Genomic DNA, 23,961 nt, shown 5'->3' on the forward strand with positions numbered 1-23,961 from the left:
ACCTTTTTGGCAACTGGGACTGTTTTGTGGAAGATAATTTTTCCATGGACGGGTAAGTGGGAGGATGGTTTCAGGATGATTCAAACACAGTCCATTTATTGCGCACTTTATTATTATTACATTGTAATATATAATGAAATAATTGGCCAGGCGCAGTGGCTCACATCTGTAATCCCAGAACTTTGGGAGGTCGAGGTGGGTGGATCACCTGAGGGCAGGAGTTCCAGACCAGCCTGGCCAACATAGTGAAACCCTGTCTCTACTAAAAATACAAAAATCAGCCAGGTGTGGTGGCACATGCCTGTAATCCCAGCTACTTGGGAGGCTGAGGCAGGAGAATCACTTGAACCTGGGAGGTGGAGGTTGCAATAAGCTGGGATCGTGCCATTGTATTCCAGCCTGGGCAACAACAGAGAAACTCTAGGGAGGAAGGGAGGAAGGGAGAGAGGGAAAGAGGGAGGGAGGGAAGGAATATACAACTCACCATAATGTAGAATCAGTGGGAGCCCTGACCTTACAGTCCCATCTGGGATGATGGGAGACAGTGACAGATCATCAGGCATTAGATTCTCACAAGGAACATGCAACCCAGATCCCTTGTATGCACAGTTCACAATAGGATTCATGCTCCTGTAAGAATCTAATCCCACTGCTGATCGGACAAAAGGTGGGGCTCAGACAGTAATGTGAGTGATGGGGAGCAACTGTAAATATAGATTAAGTTTTGCTTGCTTGCCCGCTGCTCACCTCCTGCTATGCCAATACCAGTCATGGCCCAGGGGTTGGGGACCCCTGTTTTAAAGGACTATACTAAATCATAAAGTTCTTGGTTTACTCAGACAGTGAATTGTTTCTAACACAAAAATAAAGGTGCAACACTTCAGAGTTCTAATCCTGGAAACAGCATGGACGGTTTCAAGTAATCACACTAAAGCCAAGTGTTGAGGGGAAAGCACTATGAGGATGATAGATTCTCTGCTACTCGCCTTCATGAATCTCTTGCTAACATAGCAAATGAAACTCAAGATCCAGAAATAAATAATTTATTAACAAGTCAATGGTTTTTTTTTTTTTTTTTTTTTGAAATGAAGTCTTGCTCTGTCTCCCAGGCTGGAGTGCAGTGGCACGATCTCAGCTCACTGCAACCTCTGCCTCCTGGGTTCAGGCAATTCTCCTGCCTCATCCTCCCAAGTAGCTGGGACTACAGGTGTGTTCCACCATGCCTGGCTAATTTTTGTATTTTTAGTAGAGACAGGGTTTTGCCATGTTGGCCAGGCTGGTCTTGAACTGCTGCCCTCAGGTGATCCACCCAACTCAGCCTCCCAAAGTGCTGGGATTACAGGCATGAACCACCATGCCCAGTCAAGTCAATAGCTTTAAGTATGCAATGGGCAACATATACGTAGTAGGCATATCATTACCTGACAGCACAAAATTTTAACATCATATTTTCATGGTACCTCCCATCTATAGGATTTTATCAATGAAGACGGTTAAAAACTAAACATTATTATTTTTATTTCAATAAATCCTAAATTTTGTTTTATTCTCAACAATCTTAATTAAAAGACTGTTAAGACTTTAAGTATCCTGCACTTTCAATCTGTTCACTACATTTTGTTCACTAAGGATATGATTTAGGACTCAATTTTGTGACGGGAAAGGAGAACACATCTTTTCCAACACAATCAAGGTACAATACTCATGCTATAACCCTCTAAATCCCTAGGCCCATTTTTTCCTACTAATAGTTCTAAAAATCACACTTGCCATTAAAAAAATAAAACTACCAATGTTTTGGTCATCTCAAACCAAAAGATCATTTCACCCCTTAAACAAATTCTTTCCTCAAGAATGATCACATATTTCCACTCAGTTTATTTAAAAAGCTGCTTCCTTTACTCCATGAAGTAAGTATTCTCTTAGCAAGGAAGTGCTTTCCTCATCGACTATGATTAATGTTAGTATCATCTAATCCTTTGATTACTTCATAGGTAGGGGACCTATCTGACTATGAAAAATCAATGAGAAAAACCTGGACAACTCAGTTCCTCAGAGAAAAAAGAGAACATAACATCTATACTAGATAAAAGTTCCATTAGTATCTCTTTTAGTAGTAGTGATAACTGAGGTTTTTTGAGCTGTTTATGCTAGATAAAACTTTCAGATTTTTCTAGACGTGAAATTAGAGGCCAGGCACAGTACCTCACACCTGTATTCCCAACATTTTGGGAGTCTGAGGCAGGAGGATTGCTTGAGACCAGGAGTCAAGACCAGCCTGGGTATTAGGGCATAACTCCGCCTCTACTAAAAATATGAACAATTAGCCAGGTGTGGTGGCGCCATGCCTGTAGACCCAGCTATTCGGGGGGCTGACGTGGGAGAATCACTTAAGCCCAGTAGGTGGAGGTTGCAGTGAGCCCTGATCGTGCCAGGGTGACAGAGTTAAACCTTGTGTCAAAAAAATAAAAAATAAAAAATTAGAAGACTGTATGACTGGGGACAAAAATTAGAGAGTTAAGTTTAAAAGAGATAAAAAGGCATCAGCTAAGATGGCTGCATAAGAATTACATGAAACTTGTTAAAAACTTCACAAATTAGCAAAGTTTGGATAAGGTTCACAGATAACTATTGTATCAATGTTAATTTCATGATTAATTATACTGTAGTTACACAGGATATCCTTATTTTTAGAAAATACATATGGAAATATCTTGGGGAAAAAGAGCACCTAGGGGAAAAAGGGCATCCTATCTGCAATATACTATCAAATAGCTCAGAAAAAAATATAGATAGATAGATGGACAGACAGACAGGTGGGTAGGTAGAGAAAGAAAACAATAAAGCAAATGTCATAAAATATTAACATTTGGAGAATCAGGGTAAATAATATATATGGGAATTCTTTGTACTGCTCTTGCAACCATTTTATAAGTTTGAAATTATTTCAAAATAAAAAGTAAAACAAGGACAACAACATTATCAAGTAACACTGTCAAAAAATAGATTCAGTAGGGTTTCAGAGAGTCTTGACATCTGCATGTTTACAATTTCCTAGGTATTTTTGATGTATGTGAGATCCACTGGCCTAAGGCACTGTAAATGAACAGTCAAATAGCATGCATAGCTTTCTTCCATCCATAAGTGAAAATAATATAAAATAAGAACAACTGCTGTGACACTCCTTCCATAAAAGGAGGTATGGGTTTTATAACTTGTAAGAGTAGCTTAATCTCTATTCAATTCACTTAACATTTACTTAATGCCTTTAGTATGTTAGAATAAGTTAGAATTAAATTATCCTTTACCTACTGTTGTCTGCTAAACACACTTTCAGAACATATATAATTAGCTACTCTAACTGGCATTCCAAAGGCATCTTACCTCTGCAAATGTCTGAAGGAGGTTGTTTACTTGAGCAAAGGTCTGTGGAAGAATACCATCATAATTTGACCTTGTACTGAAAGCATGTAACAAAATTCTAGAATCCTGAAGCAAGAATTTGACTGTTGTAAAATCCACTGCCTTATTAGCTGGTAACAGAAAATTGAGACAGAAAAATATGGAAGAATGAGTATCATAAAAATGTCTTTGGAACACTAGTATTAATTTTGAAATTTAAGAACAGTATATACATTTACACCTATATGCCACTCCTAAGTTATCCCTCTGGTACAAAAAGCAATAATTAAATAGATTTAGTTATAGATAAAGTCCTTTGAGTTGATTCTGGTATTCTGAATTCAGATTTCAGGAGTTCTCTCAGCATGGTCAACTTCAAAGTAAAAGTAAAGTTAAAGAATATTACACTCCCCAGAAAAAAGAGAAAATCACCAAAGAAACAAGTCAAACCACAGATTTCAATGCTGAGGTGATTTCAAGTAAGAGTACTATGGAGAGATCAGAAGACTCAGACTATACTGGTAAGCATGTCAGCTATATATGGTACCTCTCATCATCACCTCAGCTATCTACATAGTGATTTATCTTCAACTCCATTACATGAAACTTAATACTATGTTTATTGAAAACAATGAGTTATCTCTATATGTACAACACAACTTTAGGAGAGAAAAAAAGTTTGGGCAACAGCAAAAGAAGCCTGCAGAATTTTTTTCCTGTAAATTAAAAGTGAGAAAATCTACAAACAATAATTTAAAGGTATAACAATTTTATCTCAAGGAACAAAACCTAATTACACTAACTTCTCAAATGAGTTGGGAAAGCTGGTGACAATAATTTCAAAAATTTCAGAAGTTATAAACAATAAAATTAAGTAACTAATGTCATAAAACTCAGAACAGAAAAAATTATTTCCATTATTAAAGCAGAATGCTACCTAACAGTTTTCAAAATAACCATGCTATACTGTTGTTTACTTTTTGTTTTAATGTTCACAGTTTCAGAGACTATTGTATTCTGAAACATCAGCATGGCTGTTCAATGGCACTATGAGTTTAAAAAACAACAAGGAGTTCCTCTGTATCACTTACACAAGAACTTGCTTGTGAAATCCTGAAGCGTCAAGTGAAATAAAAACTATATCTTAATAATTAATTCCACAATATTCAGAAACTCTAATCTAATGTAATGGTTATAGCCAAGCCTCTGGCTTCTCCTTTATCCAAAAATATAAAAAAAAAAATAAAGTAAGCCAATGTATTTCCTTACAGGAAAACTTTCATTTCTTTTTAAAGCCAATGACTAGTTTAAATTCCTGTGGGTAATAAGAGATGCTATACACGGGACAGACCGTAGATGTGATGAACTACGTAAATCCCCTGAGGAAGATATAATTGGACACAACTTCTTTTAAGGGTGCTTTTCCAATGTAAGGTATGTTTAATGAGGCTTACGTATATGAATTAATCATTTTATTTCTGTCTTACAAAAGTTCCTAAGATTATGAGGAAAACGGTAATAACAATAATAAATCCAGTATACAGACACAACAAAAAGAAATCTACATGAATGAAATAGTCTAATGGTTATATAAGGCCAATAATTATTTAAAGCTAATATGGGTAACAAAGTCATAAAAGTTACTAGTCATCTTCCACACAATTTTCTATGAACTAATCTAAGGATACATGCTTGGTATTCTGAAGTTAAACAAATATATAACTCAACAGCTGAAGGTATTATTAAAAGATAGTACACAAGAACATAAACTGTGATTTTTCTAATTCAAAATTATCTTAGAGCAAGAAGTACTTTTTTTTTTTTTTTTTGAAACACAGTTTCACTGTTGTTGCCCAGGCTGGAGTGCAATGGCGCAATCTCAGCTGACTGCAACCTCCACCTCCCGGGTTCAAGTGATTCTCCTCCCTCAGCCTCCCGAGTAGCTGGGATTATAGGCACCCACCACCACGCCCAGCTAATTTTTTTGGATTTTTAGTAAAGATAGGGTTTCACTATGTTGGCCACGCTGGCAATGAACTCCTGGCAAGAGGTACTTTTATAATCCCACGACATAGTCTTCATAACTCATTAAATGTTAGGCATCAGATTCTTCGAGATCAAAGACCAATAAACTATAATGATAACAAAACTGATTTTTTAGCAGAAGATACAGTCATCACATCTTCACTTCTCTCCTTAATGTCAGTTAGAGCTGCCATCTACCACCTCTCAGCTGCGTCTAAGAGCAGACCCCCCTGCCAGGAAAAACAGATGGAAGATGGCAACTAGACACCTCATTTTTAACACTAACTTTGAGATCACACATAGTTTACGGACTTTCTCTTTTAAAAGATCAACTAAATTATGACCCTGGTAAAAGATACGAAAAAAGGTTCTACATGCTTTATAAAACTGCTCTGGAGAGATGTCCACTATGTTGTTCCTTGTCCTTCATATAATCATATCCCTAATAAACAACTTCTACAACTGAAGGCAATGATGGGAAAGTGCCATTCCTTAAAAAATTGGTAACTTATAGATATCTGGATGGTTGTAGATGTGTGGTGTTATTGCTGAGGCCTCTGTTCAGTTCCACTGGTCTATGTATCTGTTTTAGTACCAGCACCATGCTGTTTTTGTTACTGTAGCCTTGTAGTAGAGTTTGAAGTCAGGTAATGTGATGCTTACAGTTTTGTTCATTTTGCTTAGGATTGTCTTGGCTATGTGGGCTCTTTTTAGGTTCCATATGAAATTTAAAGTAGTTTTTTCCAATTCTGTGAAGAAAGTCAATGGTAGCTTGATGAGGATAGCATTGAATCTATAAATTACTTTGGGCAGTATGGCCATTTTCACAATATTGATTCTTCCTATCCATGAGCATGGAATGTTTTTCCATTTGTTTGTGTCCTCTCTTACTTCCTTGAGCAGTGGTTTGTAGTTCTTGAAGAGGACCTTCACATCCCTTGTAAGTTGTATTCCTAGGTATTTTATTATCTTTGTAGCAATTGTGAATGGGAGTTCACTCATGATTTGGCTGTTTGTCTGTTCTTGGTTTATTGGAATGCTTGTGATTTTTGCACATTGATTTTGTATCCTGAGACTCTGCTGAAGTTGCTTATCAGCTTAAGGAGATTTTGGGATGAGATGATGGGGTTTTCTAAATATTGATCATGTCATCTGCAAACAGAGACAATTTGACTTCCCCTTTTCCTAACTGAATACACTTTATTTGTTTCTCTTGTCTGATTGCCCTGGCCAGAACTTCCAATACTATGTTCAATAGGAATGGTGAGAGATGGCATCCTTGTCCTGTGCTGGTTTTCAAAGGGAATGCTTCCATCTTTTGCCCATTCAGTATGATATTGGCTGTGGGTTTGTCATACACAGCTTAAGAGCTATTTATTTTGAGATACGTTCCATCAATACCTAGTTTCTTGAGAGTTTTTAGCTTGAAGGGCTGTTGAATTTTGTCCAGGTAAATGGTGTTAGGAAAACTGGCCAGCCATATGCAGAAAGCTGAAACTGGATCCCTTCCTCACACCTTACAAAAAAATTAACTCAAGATGAATTAAAGACTTAAACATAACACCTAAAACCATAAAAACCCTAGAAGAAAACCTAGGCAATACCATCCAGGACATAGGCATAGGCAAAGACTTCATGACTAAAACACCAAAAGTAATGGCAGCAAAAGCCAAAATTGACAAATGGGATCTAATTAAACTAAAGTGCTTCTGCACAACAAAAGAAACTATCATCAGAGTGAACAGGCAACCTACAGAATGGGAGAAAATTTTTGCAATCTATCTATCTGACAAATAGCTAATATCCAGAATCAACAAAGAACTTAAATAGATTTACAAGAAAAAAACAACCCCATCAAAAAGTGGGCGAGGGATATGAACAGACACTTCTCAAAAGAAGACATTTATGCAGCCAACAAACATACGAAAGAAAGCTCATCATCACTGGTCATTAGAGAAATGCAAATCAAAAGCACAATGAGATATCATCTCATGCCAGTTAGAATCGCGATCATTAAAAAGTCAAGAAACAACAAATGCTGGAGAGGATGTGGAGAAATAGGAATGCTTTTACACTGTTGGTGAGAGTTTTAATTAGTTCAACCATTGTGGAAGACAGTGTGGTGATTCCTCAAGGATCTAGAACTAGAAATACCATTTGACCCAGCAATCCCATTACTGGGTATATACCCAAAGGATTATAAATCATTCTACCATAAAGACATATGCATATGTATGTTTACTGCGGCACTGTTCACAATAGCAAAGACTTGGAACCAACTCAAATGCCCATCAATGATAGACTAGATAAAGAAAACGTGGCACATATACACCATGGAATACTATGCAGCCATAAAAAAGGATGAATTCGTCTCCTTTGCAGGGACATGGATGAAGGTGGAAACCATCATTCTCAGCAAACTAACACAAGAACAGAAAACCAAACACCACATGTTCTCACTCATATGTGGGAGCTGAACAATGAGAACACATGGACACAGGGAGGGGAACATCACACGCTGGAGCCTGTCAGGGGGTGGGGGACTAGAGGGTGGATAGCATTAGGAGAAATACCTAATGTAGATAATGGGTTGATGGGTGCAGCAAACCCCCATGGCATGTGTATACCTATGTAACAAACCTGCACGTTCTGCACATGTACCCCAGAGCTTAATGTATAATAATAAATAAATAAATAAATAAATAATTGGAGCCAGGATAGCCCGAAGGAGGGGAGCTCATGCTTGCATTTCTGCGATAACAACAGTCTCAAGGATTTTCTAAAAAAATCCCACAAGAAATCCCTCTATGTCCTTCATGCATCTCATGCTTTTCATGATCCATGTCTTGCATGTATGCACATATTTCTAAACCGGGTTTATCACTAGACATTCTTTAGGACTACAGCAGTTCAGATAAGACACTCTTGAAAAAACTTTTGCCCAGTAACAATGTCTCCACCAATGAACTAATGCCAACTCTGGCTTTGAGCCTCAGGCACCAATAAACTCTGTTTTTAAGCAGCTGGTACGAACTTCTTTTTGCCAATAAAAGCTTTCCCTTACTCTCTCCTCTTCAGGTGCACCTGTGGCTTGCCATAGCTATGCATTCTAGATTAGAATCCTTTTTCCTTACTCCTGAGTAAATTCATCATGTTAGGAGATCAAAAAAAAAAAAAAAAGATATTCATCGAACATCTACCATGGATGAGACATAAGGAAATGACTAGGTGGTTTAAATCCCCTAGGGTAAATATTTATTTATTGACTTATTTTATTTATGGTTGACACATAATAATTGTACATATTTATGAGTACAATGTGATGTTTTGACATATGTATAAATTGTGTAACAATTAAATCAGGGTAATTAGCATATCTATGACCTTAAGCATTTATCATTTCTTTGTGATAAGAATATTGTCTTACAGCTATTTTGAAATATACAATATGTAACTGTTAATTCTAGTCACCCTACAAGGCAGCAGAACACCAGAACTTATTCCTCCTAACTGTAGCTTTTTATATTGCTCAATCTCTCACCATCCCCTACCACTGCACCTTCCCCATCCTCTGGTAATCACTATTCTACTCTTTACTCCTCTGAGAACAACTCATTTTCAAAGACTTTACACTTCAAGGAAAAGACAGAGAACAAGGTACACCTATCATAGAATATGCATTTTTTTTTTCCTTTTTGTCCTAGCTTCTATGAAGATTTTAAGGTTAAAATCTGGGCTCAAGTGCTGCAATAATGATTTGCATATGATTCATGATTAATCATCTCCTATTCTTCATTATCTGGCCTTCGTGCCTTTAATAATTTAATTATTTAACGGCCCTCTTGTACTCAGGTTGTTATAAGGCATCACAGTTACGTTTCAGAAGTACGCTGGATATAATTAATATATGAAATAATAAACACATCACTTCATGTGAGGAGTCTGAAAAAAGCAAAGTACCAACTGAACCTTTAATAATAATCACACTTTGCTTTTTTATATTATATATATATTTTTTGAGGCAGGGTCTCATTCTGTTGCCCAGGCCAGAGTGCAGTGGCACCATCTTGGCTCACTGCAACCTCCACCTCTCAGGCTCAGATGATCCTCCCACCTCAGCCTCCCAAGTAGCTGGGTCTACAGGCATGCACCACCACACCTGACCAACTTTTGTATTTTTTGTAGAAAGGGAGTTTTGCCATGTTGCCCAGGCTGGCCTTGAACTCCTGGGGTCAAGCAATTCACTCACCTTGGCCTCCCAAAGTGCTGAGATTACAGGCATGGGCCACCATGCTCAGTCTTTGCCTTTTAAAGGCATAACAAGACAAATCTAGTTATTTGAACAAGTCACTTACTGTTTCAAGACTAGTTTCCTTGATCATAAAATATAGGCTTTAACAACATTAGATCAGTTTTTCTCACATTTTTTTCCTCACAGCAGATAAACTTTTTTCCAAGTCCTATATAGAATCTCCATAAATAATTTTTAAAAGCTGCTCTGGCTAAAGTTGGGGTTGAGGGCCAAAGGCACCACCTACCGGCCTCCCCTTCAATCTTCCCATCACCCATCTGTGGCAGCAGAGGCACTTCACGAAGCCAGAAGTTCTGTTCAATATAGTTTAAAAACCAACTAAGTTGTTCACTGTGGTCTCTTCCAGTTCTAAAATTCACTATACACCAAAGCCAAAGGTTTCTTGTTCCTTATCCATATAGTTTAAATAGAAACCTTGACACACTATTCTGAAAATTAGTACATGAAATGTGCTCAAAGTCTGTGTTAAACACTGTAAGAAATGAAAAAAGTCTAATCAATTCTATTGGTGTATCTGAACAGACTGTAAAACATGGTTTTAAAAGTTTTCAAGGTAAACTTCATCAAAAATTATATATTTACAATATTTTGAAATATCAACAATACCATTTACAGTCACAAGCTCTATGAGCTGCATCTATTCATCCAGTTTCCACAAATACATAGCTCTATGAGCTGCATCTGTTCATCCAGTTTCCACAAATACCTTTAGAAATTAGAAGTATAAATGATTAAGAACTAATTAACAAATTCTTCATTAATTTATCTTCACATCCCAGGGAATATATCTGCTAGTCTGACTTAATACAACACTGCTAAAGAGAAAAATAAAAGAGTCATACCTTTACAGAGATTTTTGTATAGGCTCTCAATAGTTAAAAGCAAGTTCTTTTCCATAACTAATCCAAATACAGCCAACCAATGTTTTTTAAAGCACTGTAGTAAATGTAGTAGAGTCCATGGTGGTTTCAGGTACAGGATCTAAAGAGTATGTAGAAAAAAATTAACATCTCTAGATTTATTATTCCTATTATTAAAAAGTACCTATTTAGGATTCCTACATATATTTCTGAGCAAAATATAATTCGTTGGATTTTTTTTTAATTAAAAGATGAAAAGTCAATCATAACATTAAAATGCTAATTCTATCGCAAATTGCTGGTGTAAAACTCATATTAGTATTAATCTTAATAGTTTCAGAAACTGTGCAAAAAAGAAAAACATAGATCTAATCAGAGGAAACATAGTTTTATCAGGAAAGGTCCTTCTATCTACTTGTCAACACAGTCATCACTATAAGAAAATTAATCTAATTATTTCATATAACTGGGTGAAAATCCATATAGAAAAAAGATGTTCAGTAGCTCATGCCTGTAATCCTAGCACTTTGGGAGGCCAACATGGGCGGATCACAAGGTCAGGAGTTCGAGACCAGCCTGGCCAACATGGTGAAACCCCGTATCTACTAAAAATACAAAAATTAGCTGGGCGTGGTGGCAGACACCTATATTCCCAGCTACTTGGAAGGTTGAGACAGGAGAATCGCTTGAAACCAGAAGGAAGAGGTTGCAGTGAGCCAAGATCACGCGACTACACTCCAGCCAAACTCCATCTCAAAAAAAAAAGAAAAAAGATGTCAATTATAATTGTCACTTGCTACACTCTTGCAAAGACATGCCTATTAAAAACATTGATCATTTAATTCTATAAGATGTCAGCACTTCTTTTTCTGAATCATTCACATATATACAAGTACTTTCCTTATCTCTACTATGAGATATCAACACTCCTAGTATCTTCTGATGATTCGTCATCGTTTTGGTTCAACTTTGTCAGTATAATCAAGTAGCAAATGCACTGTTCTGGCAAATATTAGAATCTCACTGAACAGCTGGAATAGATACAAGCTATGACTAATGTGAAATCATGTTTCTCCTAGCTATAAATGCTCATGCCCGTAATCCCAGCACTTTGGGAGGCTGAGACAGAAGGATCACTTGAGGTCAGGAGTTTGAGACCAGCCTGACAAACATGGTGAAACCTCATCTCTACTAAAAATACAAAAATTAGCTGGGCATGGTGTCACATGCCTGTAATACCAGCTGCTTGGGGGGCTGAGGCAGGAGAATCACTTGAATCTGGGAGGCGGAGGTTGCAGTGAGCCAAGATCATGCTATTGCACTCAAGCCTGGGCAACAAGAGCGAGACACAGTCTCAAGACAAAACAAAACAAAACAAAAAAACACTGAACTTTTGAAACCATTATTATTAAATTTGAAGTTTTACTGATTGTTAAAAAGGTGTGAATCCAAAGAAAATTCAAAATATCTTGCTAATACAATCAACTTATACTCTGATGCTTACATTTACATGGCACAAGCAAAAATATATACTTCTTTTTCTGACTACATATTGCTAGGGAGATTCCTTATATTAGACATTTTGACTCAAATTAAATAGGTAAGTTTTTTTAAATTCAATTTAAGCACTATGGGACAGTGCATCTGACACACAGCAGATGCAAAATAAATGTTTACTCAAAGAAAAAGAATAACATATATTCTTAACCATTAAGAAATGTCCATCATTTAACTGTCAAAAACTATTTGAAAAACTTGAAGAAAAATGTAACATGATACAGATTATTCAATGAAGCGTATGCATTTTATACAAGTAATATTTCTTAAGATAACAAATCTTCAGCAATAAAAAAGAAATCTTCAACTAATAGAGTACAACTAATCACCTCCATCCAAAGGTTTCCAAAAGCAATTTTCATTTCTGTTTCTAATATTGAAGATAAACCTGTTCCAAGAGATTTTTCAAGATCAGATACAATGCTCTCAAGCAGAATGGACAGTCCAGAATTTGTAGATTCTTCCTTATAGCTCTCTTTCAAGGGTGTTGTTTCTTTAAAACAAATAGTTACAGACTTTATTTAGAATGCTAACAGTAATTATTATACATATAATTGGTATATTGCCATAAACAGTAAGCATTTTATGTATATATTTTAATTATATATAAAACAAACCAATATTTTATTTTCAAAACAATTTAGAAACATCTCTATTATAGCTGCTTTAGATGCAAAATAAATATATTACTTTAACAAATGTTTTATCTTTTTAACAGGCAAATAATATTTTTACTCAAAAATGTAAGAAATGTATATGATATTTCAACTACAATTGAATTTTATTATTTTCCAAAAAGAGTTACAAGAATGCCTTGGATTTATTCACAACAAAAAACCAAGAACTATGGATCAAAATGGGTTTTTTTTCCAAAAATGGAATATTTTTCTTTTTTTTTTTTCTTTTGAGACGGAGTCTCACTCTGTCGCCCAGGCTGGATGCAGTGGCGTGATCTCGGCTCACTGAAACCTCTGCCTCCTGAGTTCAGGCGATCCTCCTGCCTCAGCACCCCGAGTAGCTGGCAAAAATGGAATATTTTTCTAAACTCACCCCACATCAATAAATTTCCAGCTTAACTACCTCCATGCCCTCCTCTTTTAAAAGGAGCTTTTATTATTTTAAGTGATATCACTTCATTAACACTACTTTTTAGATACTTGAAAACAACTGTAATTTTCTTATGGCAAAATTAAAAATATTAAGTGGCTTATCTCTACAAAGTGGACACAGCTAAAGGCACACTACCCTTGAAAAACTGTAAACTAGAATATCCTGTTATTCCTTTAAAGGCCATTTTGAATATTATGACAAAAACGTTATTTCCAAAAAGGGTAAATAAGTAGTATATATGACTATTTACACAATTATATGTAAAATGCACATATATTAGAGACTTCAATAATCATTTTCCCCAAAGAGGGAAGAGGTGGGACGTACTTATAAATAATGTCAGGTTTAATATAATATTTCTTCAAATATCAAGCTACAGAACAGATTATTCTGGTGGAAAAAAATGAAATAATAGTATTGTCCTTACTTGTTTTTTTTTTTTTTTTCCTGAGATGGAGTTTTGCTCTTGTTACCCAGGCTGGAGTACAATGGCACAACCTCGGCTCACTGCAACCTCCGCCTCTCAGGTTCAAGCAATTCTCCCACCTCAGCCTCCCGAGTAGCTGGGATTACAGGCGCCCGCCACCACGCCTGGCGAATTTTTTTGTATTTTTAGTACAGACAGGGTTTCTCCATGTTGGCCAGGCTGGTCTCGAACTCCTCAGGTGATCCACCCACCTCGGCCCCCCAAAGTGCTGGGATTACAGGTGTGAGCCAGTGCACCCGGCCTGTTACTTCTTACTTATTGGTTTAAAATTTTTAAAAAGAAAACTATTACTAGATTCCAACAAGTTTCTCTATTGCTAGCCAAGTTTTTATCACATTAATAGAAGGTTATAAATAGAAAACCAACTTAAAAAAGAAACTAAAAAATTATCTCTATGTCAACTAAATATCTCCTATAACTGCTATTAATTTAAAAGGAATACTCTGTTTCACTTGAAGAAAATGAAGGTGAAAAATAAAGGTACACTCTGCAAGGTACAAATTAGCATGTACACAGTGATTATAATGTAAAAATGTATGTAAGCGTGCAGACAAAAACATCAAATTAATTTGTAAAAGTACATATAGAAGGTAATAATGTTAATTATGTTTTCTTTTGGATTACCATCATAACTTCCATTTATTCAATGATTTACATGCCAGCAAGTATTCCAAATGATGTTATTTTAAATGTACAAATAAAAATTTACCATTGATTCTAATGTTATAAATAATCTTAGTGTATAAAATAAGATATATCTCTAATTATTTATAGTAAAAATACCTGCTTTCAACTGTTGCTTAGGAATACAAGGCTGATGACACACATCTGTGTTCAGAGATAAGTGTAATAACTCTGCACTCAATTCTTCTTTACTGAGTGACTTCACACCACTTATTAGGCCTTTGTTTCTTAAGTTTCTATCATCCCTAAAGTTGGGAGGTTGGGATTAGGAGGAAAAAATATTTTTTATAAGGTAAACCACATGGCAAATCGAAACACATGAGATCTAGTCAGAGGCAAGTGATTCTCAGCCTATACCTTAAGAAAGAATAACAACTCTTTTTAAAAAATATCAGCTTTGGGTACTAGGCATCATTCTAAAGTGCTTTATATATATAAATCTATTTAATCCTCACAACAAACTTCTGAGGTAGGAGTAGTATTAACTTTACCCCCATTTCACAGACGGGGAATTGAGGTATAAAGAGGTTAAGTAACTTGTCCAAAGTTATACCCAGTAAGTGGGAGTTGGATTTGAATACAGGAATGTGATTATCCAAAGAGAAATAAACAGAGAGATATGTGTGAGAAATAATTTACAGTAGGCAGACAAGTACAAATTTACTCAGATTAAGCATAAGACAAATAGCACAAATTTGCTGTTTGCTGAAAGAAGTCAATATGACTAGAACATAGTGCATGAGACCAGTTTATGAGGTTACAGAGAAAGACAAGGGCATTAAAAAACAGGAAATTTAAGGGCTTCAGTGGGGAATGACATGATCATATCTGTGTTTATTAAATTGTTCCAGAGGCCAGTAGGCTTCCAGCTTCTGTTAATGGCAGAGTAGTTTGGTCACACTAACCCTACTATGAATGAGAATTATAAAATCTAAACCAAAATATATATATATATTAACTATTTGAAGGCACTAGAGAGCAACAGAATGTAGGCAGAAGCTGGAGTGGGAGTCTACCCTGAAGACACAGAAAATGCATAGAGAGAACTACAAGTCTCTTTTTACCTGAGGGCATTTCCCAATTCATCAAGTGTGACAAGTATTAGTGGCTTGAAATGTCAAAGAACCATGTTCAAGGTTGACCAGGGCAGCTGGAAAGTTAAGGGAGAGAGTGCTCTAGGTTGGCAGCTGGCAAGACGGCTGAATAGGAACAGCTCCAGTCTGCAGCTCCCAGCGAGATCAATGCAGAAGGCAAGTGATTTCTGCATTTCCAACTGAGGTACCCAACTCATCTCATTGGGACCGGTTAGACAAAGGGTGCAGCCCTCGGAGGGCAGGCTGAAGCAGAGTGGGGCATCCACCCACCCAGGAAGTGCAAGAGGTCAGGGAACCCCCTCCCCTAGCCAAGGGAAGCTGTGAGGGACTGTGCCCTGAGGAACGGTGCACTCCGGCCCAGACACTACACTTTTCCCATGGTCTTCACAACCCGTAGACCAGGAGATTCCCTCGAGTGCCTACATCGCTAGGGCCCTGGGTTTCAAGCAAAAAACTGGGCGGCCATTTAGGCAGACACTGAGCTAGCTGCAGTAGGTTTTTTTCATATCTCAGTGGCACCCGAACACCAGCGAGACAGAACCATTCACTCCCCTGGAAGGAGGCACTGAAGTCACGGAGCCAAGTGGTCTAGCTCCATGGATCCCAGCCTCACGAGCCTAGCAAGCTAAGATCCACTGGCTTGAAATTCTTACTGCCAGCACAGCAGTCTGAAGTCAACCTGAGAGGCTCAAATTTGGTGGGGGGAGGGGCATCGCCATTACTGAAGCTTGAGTAGGCAGTTTTACCCTCATAGTGTAAACAAAGCCCTCAGGAAGTTTAGACTTGGCAGAGCCCACCGCAGCGCCCCAAAGCCGCTGTAGCCAGACTGCCTCGCTAGATTCCTCCTCTCTGGGCAGGGCATCTCTGAAAGAAAGGCAGCAGCCCCACTCAGGAGCTTGTAGATAAAACTCCTATCTCCCTGGGACAGAGCACCTGGGGGAAGCGGCGGCTGTGGGCACAGCTTCAGCAGACTTAAACGTTCCTGCCTGCCGGCTCTGAAGAGAGCAGTGGATCTCCCAGAACAGCACTCGAGCTCTGCTAAGAGACAGACTGCCTCCTCAAGTGGGTCCTTGACCCTCGTGCCCTCTAACTAAGAGACACCTCCCAAAAGGGGTTGACAGACACCTCATACAGGAGAGCTCCGGCTGGCATCTGGCGGGTGCCCCTCTGGGACGAAGCTTCCAGAGGAAGGAACAGGCAGCAATCTTTGCTGTTCTGCAGCCTCTGCTGGTGATACCCAGGCAAACAAGGTCTGGAGTGGACCTCCAGCAAACTCCAGCAGACCTGCAGCAGAGGGGTCTGACTGTTAGAAGGAAAACCAACAACAGAAAGGAGTAGCATCAACATCAACAAAAAGGGCATCCACACAGAAACCCTATCCGAAGGTCACCAACATCAAAGAACAAAGGTAGATAAATCCATGAAGATGAGGAAAAACCAGCTCAAAAAGGCTGAAAATTCCAAAACCAGAATGCCTTTTCTCCTCCAAAGGATCACAACTCCTCACCAGCAAGGGAACAAAACTAGACACAGAATGAGTTGATGAATTGACAGAAGTAGGCTTCAGAAGGTGGGTAATAGCAAACTTCTCTGAGCTAAAGGAGCATGTTCTAACTCAATGCAAGGAAGCTAAGAACCTTGAATTGCTAACTATAATAGAGGAATTGCTAACTATAATAACCAGTTTAGAGAAAAAGATAAATGACCTAATGGAGCTGAAAAAAACAGCACGAGAACTTCGTAAAGCATACACAAGTATTAATAGCCAAACCGATCAAGCAGAAGAAAGGATATCACAAACTGAAGATCAACTTAATGAAATGAAGCCTGAAGACAAGATTAGAGAAAAAAGAATGAAAAGGAATGAACAAAGCCTCCAGGAAATATGGGACTATGTGAAAAGACCAAACCTACACTTGATTGGTGTACTTGAAAATGACAAGGAGAATGGAACCAAGTTGGAAAACACTCTTCAGGATATTATCCAGGAGAACTTCCCCAACCTAGCAAGACAGGCCAGCATTCAAATTCAGAAAATACAGAGAACATCACAAAGATACTCCTCAAGAAGAGCAACCCCAAGACACATAATTGTCACATTCACCAAGGTTGAAATGAAGGAAAAAATGTTAAGGGCAGCCAGAGAGAAAAGTCGGGTTACCCACAAAGGGAAGCCCATCAGACCAACAGCAGATCTCTCGGCAGAAATCCTACAAGCCAGAAGAGAGTGGGGGCCAGTATTCAACAATCTTAAAGAATTTTCAATCCAGACTTTCATATCCAGCCAAACTAAGCTTCATAAGGGAAGGAGAAATAAAATCCTTTACAGACAAGCAAATGCTGTGAGATTCTGTCACCACCAGGCCTCCCTTACAAGAGGTCCTGAAGGAAGCACTAAATATGGAAAGGAACAACCAGTACCAGCCACTGCAAAAACATACCAAATTAAAAAGACTATCGACACTATGAAGAAACTGCATCAACTAATGGGCAAAATAACCAGCTAGCATCATAATGACAGAATCAAATTCACACATAACAATATTAACCTTAAATGTAAATGGGCTAGGCCAGGCGTGGTGGCTCATGCCTGTAATCCCAGCACTTTGGGAGGCCAAGGCAGGTGGATCACAAGGTCAGGAGTTCCAGACCAGCCTGACCAACATGGTGAAATACCGTCTCTACTAAAAATACAAAAATTAGCCAGGCGTGGTGGTGTGTGCCTGTAATCCCAGCTACTCAGGAGGCTGAGGCAGGAGAATCGCATGAACCCAGGAGGCGGAGGCTGCAGTGAGCTGAGATCTCACCACTGCACTCCAGGCTGGATGACAGAGTGAGACTCGTCTCAAAAAAAAAAAAAAAAATGTAAACGAGGTAAATGCCCCAATTAAAAGACACAGAGCAAACTGGATAAAGAGTCAAGACCCATCAGTGTGCCGTGTTCAGGAGCCCAATCTCATGTGAAAAGACACACATAGGCTCAAAATAAAGGGATGGAGGAATATTTACAAAGCAAATGGAAAGCAAAAAAAAAAAAAAAAAGCAGGGGTTGCAATCCTGGTCTCTGATAAAACAGGCTTTAAACAGAGATCAAAAGAGACAAAGAAAGGCATTACTTAATGGTAAAGAATCAATGCAACAAGAAGAGCTAACTTTCCTAAATATATATGCACCCAATACAGGAGCAGCAGATTCATAAAGCAAGTTCTTAGAGACCTACAAAGAGACATAGACTCCCGACACAATAATAATGGGAGACTTTAACACCCCACTGTCAATATTAGACAGATCAACAAGACAGAAAACTAACAAGGATATCCAGGACTTGAACTCAGCTCTGGACCAGGTGGACCTAATAGACAGAACTCTCCACCCCAAATCAACAGAATATACATTCTTCTCAGCACATTGCACTTATTCTAAAACCGACCACATAATTTGAAGTAAAACACTCCTCAGCAAATGCAAAAGAATGTAAATCATAACAAACAAGTCTCTCAGACCACAGTGCAATCAAATTAGAACTCAGGATTAAGAAACTCACTCAAAACCACACAACGTCATGGAAACTGAACAACCTGCTCCTGGATGACTACTGGGTAAATAACGAAATGAAGGCAGAAATAAATAAGTTCTTTGAAACCAGTGAGAACAAAGACACAATGTTACAGAATCTCTGAGACACAGCTAAAGCAGTGTTTAGAGGGAAATTTATAGCACTAAACGTACACAGGAGAAAGCAGGAAAGATCTAAAATTGACACCCTAACATCACAATTAAAAGAAGTAGAGAAACAAGAGCAAACAAATTCAAAAGCTAGCAGAAGAAAAGAAATAACAAAGATCACAGCAGAACTGAAGGAGATAGAGACACAAAAAACCCTTCAAAAACTCAATGAATCCAGGAGCTGGTTTTTTGAAAGATCAACAAAATAGACTGCTAGCCAGACTAATAAAGAAGAAAAGAGAGACAATAAAAAAATGATAAAGGGGATATCACCACCCATTCCACAGAAATACAAACTACCATCAGAGAATACTATAAACACCTTTACGCAAATATACTAGAAAAATCTAGAAAAAATGGAGAAATTCCTGGACACATACACCCTCCCAAGTCTAAATCAGGAAGAAGCTGAATCCCTGAATAGACCAATAACAAGTTCTGAAATTGAGGCAGCAATTAATAGCTTACCAATCAAAAAAGTCCAGGACCAGATAGATTCACAGCCAAATTCTACTAGAGGAACAAAGAGAAGCTGGCACCATTTCTTCTGAAACTATTACAAACAATAGAAAAAGAGGGACTCCTCCCTAACGCATGAGGCCAGCATCATCCTGATACCAAAAGCTGGCAGAGACACAACAAAAAAGAAAATTTCAGACAAATATCCCCAATGAACATCAATGCAAAAATCCTCTCAATAAAATACTAGCAAACCGAATCCAGCAGCACATCAAAAGCTTATCCACCACGATTAAGTCGGCTTCATCCCTGGGATGCAAGGCTGGTTCAACATATGCAAATCAATCAATGTAATCCATCACATAAACAGAACCAATGACAAAACCACATGATTATCTCAATAGATGTAGAAAAGGCCTTCGATAAAATTCAACACCCCTTCATGACAAAAATTCTCAATAAACTCAGTCGAACGAGTTTGAGATGGAATGTATCTCAAAATATTAAGAGCTATTTATGACAAACCCACAGCCAATACAACACTGAATGGGCAAAAGCTGGAAGCACTGCCTTTGAAAACCAGCAAAAGACAAGGATGCCCTCTCTCTCCACTCCTATTCAACATAGTATTGGAAGTTCTGGCCAGGGCAATCAAACAGAAAGAAATAAAGGGTATTCAAATACAAAGAGAAGAAGTCAAATTGTCTCTGTTTGCAGATGACATGATTGTATATTTTCTAAATATATAAATATTTTCTAAAGTCTCAGGATACAAAATCAATGTGCAAAAATCACAAGCATTCCTATACACCAACAAACGATAAACAGCGAGCCAAATCAAGAGTGAACTCCCATTCACAATTGCTACAAAGACAATAAAATACCTAGGAGTACAACTTACAAGGGATGCGAAGGACCTCTTTAAGGAGAACTACAAACCACTGCTCAAGGAAATAAGAGACGACACAAACAAATGGAAAAACATTCCATGCTCATGGATAGGAAGAATCAATATTGTGAAAATGGCCACAATGCCCAAAGTAATTTATTGATTCAATGCTATCCTGATCAAGCTACCATTGGCTTTCTTCACAGAATTAGAAAAACTACTTTAAATTTCATAAGGAACAAAGAAAGAGCCCGTATAGCCAAGACAATCCTAAGCAAAAAGAACAAAGCTGGAGGCATCACGCTACCTGACTTCAAACTCTACTACAAGGCTACAGTAACAAAAACAGTATGGTACTGGTACCAAAACAGAGATATAGACCAATGGAACAGAAGAGAGGCCTCAGAAATAACATCTACCACCATCTGATCTTTGACAAACCTGACAAAAACAAGCAATGGGGAGAGGATTCCCTATATAATAAATGGTGTTGGGAAAACTGGCTAGCCATACGCAGAAAACTGAAACTGGAACCCTTCCTTACACCTTATACAAAAATTAACTCAAGATGGATTAAAAACTTAAATGTAAGACCTAAAACCATAAAAACCCTAGAAGAAAACCTAGGCAATACCATTCAAGACATACGCATGGGCAAAGACTTCATGACTAAAACACCAAAAGCAATGGCAACAAAAGCCAAAACTGACAAATGGGATCTAATTAAACTAAAGGGCTTCTGCACAGCAAAAGAAACTATCATCAGGGTTAACAGGCAACCTACAGAATGTGAGAAAATTTTTGCAACCTATCATTTGACAAAGGGCTAATATCCAGAATCGACAAAGACCTTAAACAAATTTACAAGAAAAAAAACAACCCCATCAAAAAGTGGGCAAATGATATGAACAGACACTTCTCAAAAGAAGACGTTTATGCGTTAACAAACATATGGAAAAAAAGCTCATCATTACTGGTTATTAGAGAAATGCAAATCAAAACCACAGTGAGATACCATCTCATGCCAGTTAGAATGGCAATCACCAAAAAGTCAAGCAACAACAGATGCTGGAGAGAATGTGGAGAAATAGGAACACTTTTACACTGTTGGTGGGAGTGTAAATTAGTTCACCACTGTGGAAGACAGTGTGGTGATTCCTCATGCATCTAGAACCAGAGATACCATTTGACCCAGCAATCCCATTACTGGGTATATACCCAAAGGATTATAAGTCATGCTACTATAAAGACACATGCACACGTATGTTCACTGCAGCACTATTCTCAATAGCAAAGACTTGGAACCAACCCAAATGTCCATCAGTGATAGACTGGATTAAGAAAATGTGGCACATATACACCATGGAATACTATGCAGCCATAAAAAAGGATGAGTTCATGTCCTTTGCAGGGACATGGATGATGGTGGAAGCCATCATCCTCAGCAAACTAACACAGGAACAGAAAACCACACACTGCATGTCCTCACTCATAAGTGGGAGTTGAACAATGAGAACACATGGACACAGGGAGGGGAACACCACACACTGGGGCCTGTTGGGTGGTTGAGGGATAGGGGAAGGATAGCATTAGGAGAAATACTTAATGCAGATAACAGGTTGATGGGTGCAGCAAATCACCATGGCACGTGTGTACCTATGTAACAAACCTGCACGTTCTGCATATGTATCCCAGAACTGAAAGTATAATAATAATTTTTAAAAAAAGGAAGTTAAGGGAGAAACTGAAGAAAAGAAACCACAGAGCAAGTGAGCCCCAAAATCTGCATATAAAGTATGCCCAGAGAAAAACAACATACTGCCAAGAGTCAAAGTAATCAACAGAACTAGACTTGAACAACACAGATACTGAAGCTATCTGACAGCAAATTTAAAGTAATTTTTATTAATATGTTAAAGGCTCTAATGGAAAAGGTGGAAGAAAGGAAAATCAAGCAGTTTCACCGAGATGAAAACCATAAGAATAAAATGGAAATGCTAGCAATAAAAAACATAGTAAAAAAAATGCAGAATGCCTTGAACAGGCTTGTCAATAGACTTGACAAAGGCAAGGAAAGAATCAACAAACTTGAAGGGAAGTCAAAAGAAATTACCCAAACTGAAACAAAAAGATAATAAAAGACTTTTTAAAAAAAAAAAGTATCCAAGAGCTATGGGACAATATATACAACAGCAATATCCTTATGGTACCTGTGAAGCAGTACAATATTTGAAGGTAGGCTTTAATAAGTAAAGCTGTATATTGTAAACACTAAAACAACCATAAAAAGTTTTTTCAAAAAAGTATAAATAAGTAAATAATGGGGACAAAATGGTATCATTAAAAATGCACAATTAATCGAAAAGAGAAAGAGGAAGAAAAGCACAGATGGAATAAAACAAATAGTTTGCAAAATGGTAGATTTTAATCCAACAAATTAAATGTGCATGGTCTAAATTTAACACTTAAAAGACAGAAATTGTCAGATTGGTCAAAAAAGAACCAACTATATGATATCTACAAGAAACCTACTTTAAATATACAGGCATAGAGGGGCTAAAAGTAAAAGGATACAAAAAGATACACCACATAAATACTAAGCAAAAGAAAGTTGGAATAGTTGCATTCATACTAGACAAAGAAGACTTTAGAACCAGGAACAATGTCAGAACCAAAAAGGACATTATGTAATTATAAAAGAAGTAATTCTCCAAGAAGACAAGCATAAACAATCTTAGATGTATATGCATCTCACTACAAGTTTCTATCTTTTTGCCTGAGGGAATTCTCCAATTCATCAATGGCTTTACCACAACAGAAAGCCATAGCTTTAGTGGCTTTCACAATACATGAAGCAAAACAAATAGAACTGAAAGGAGAAATAGACAAATCCACAATTATAGTTGGAGACTTCAATACCTCTTTTGCAGTCATCATAGAAAAAGTAGGCGACCAGCCTGGGCAAGGTGGCTCATGCCTGTAATCCCAGCACTTTGGGAGGCCGAGGCAGGAGGATCACGAGGTCAGGAGATCAAGATCATCCTGGCCAACATGGTGAAACCCTGTCTCTACTAAAAATACAAAAATTATCCAGGCGTGGCAGTGTGCAACTGTAGTCCCAGCTACTCCGGAGGCTGAGGCAGGAGAATTGCTTGAACCCGGGAGGCAGAGGCTGCAGTGAGCCAAGATTGCACCACTTCACTCCAGCCTGGGCGACAGAGTGAGACTCCATCATCAAAAAAAAAAAAAAAAAAAAAAGAAAGGAAAAAAAAAAAAGAAAAGAAAAAGTAGGCCAGTAAGGTTACAGAAGACCTGAAGAATACTATCAACCAACCTGACCTAATTGAAATTTATAG

The 23,961-nt window shown here is 37.8% G+C and overlaps 1 protein-coding gene across 7 annotated transcripts in view; it reads right to left on the minus strand.

Moving 5' to 3' along the window:
* The window catches only part of SWT1 (SWT1 RNA endoribonuclease homolog), a 141,460-nt gene that overhangs the window by 81,293 nt on the left and 36,206 nt on the right, over positions 1–23,961 (minus strand). For all 7 annotated transcript variants that reach the window (XR_009210684.1, XM_032137263.2, XM_032137262.2 and 4 more), the window contains 4 exons: positions 14,537–14,682; positions 12,486–12,649; positions 10,582–10,720; positions 3,385–3,533 (listed from right to left, as the gene is read on the minus strand). Coding sequence is in view for 6 of the 7 variants with exons in the window: in XM_032137263.2 (XP_031993154.1) it covers positions 3,385–3,533; positions 10,582–10,720; positions 12,486–12,649; positions 14,537–14,682 (598 nt within the window). In the remaining variant the exon portion in view is untranslated. The remainder of the gene's footprint in view (positions 1–3,384; positions 3,534–10,581; positions 10,721–12,485; positions 12,650–14,536; positions 14,683–23,961) is intronic.

This window comes from Hylobates moloch, unplaced genomic scaffold (genome assembly GCF_009828535.3).
Source record: "Hylobates moloch isolate HMO894 unplaced genomic scaffold, HMol_V3 SCAFFOLD_18, whole genome shotgun sequence".
Lineage (NCBI taxonomy): Eukaryota > Metazoa > Chordata > Mammalia > Primates > Hylobatidae > Hylobates > Hylobates moloch.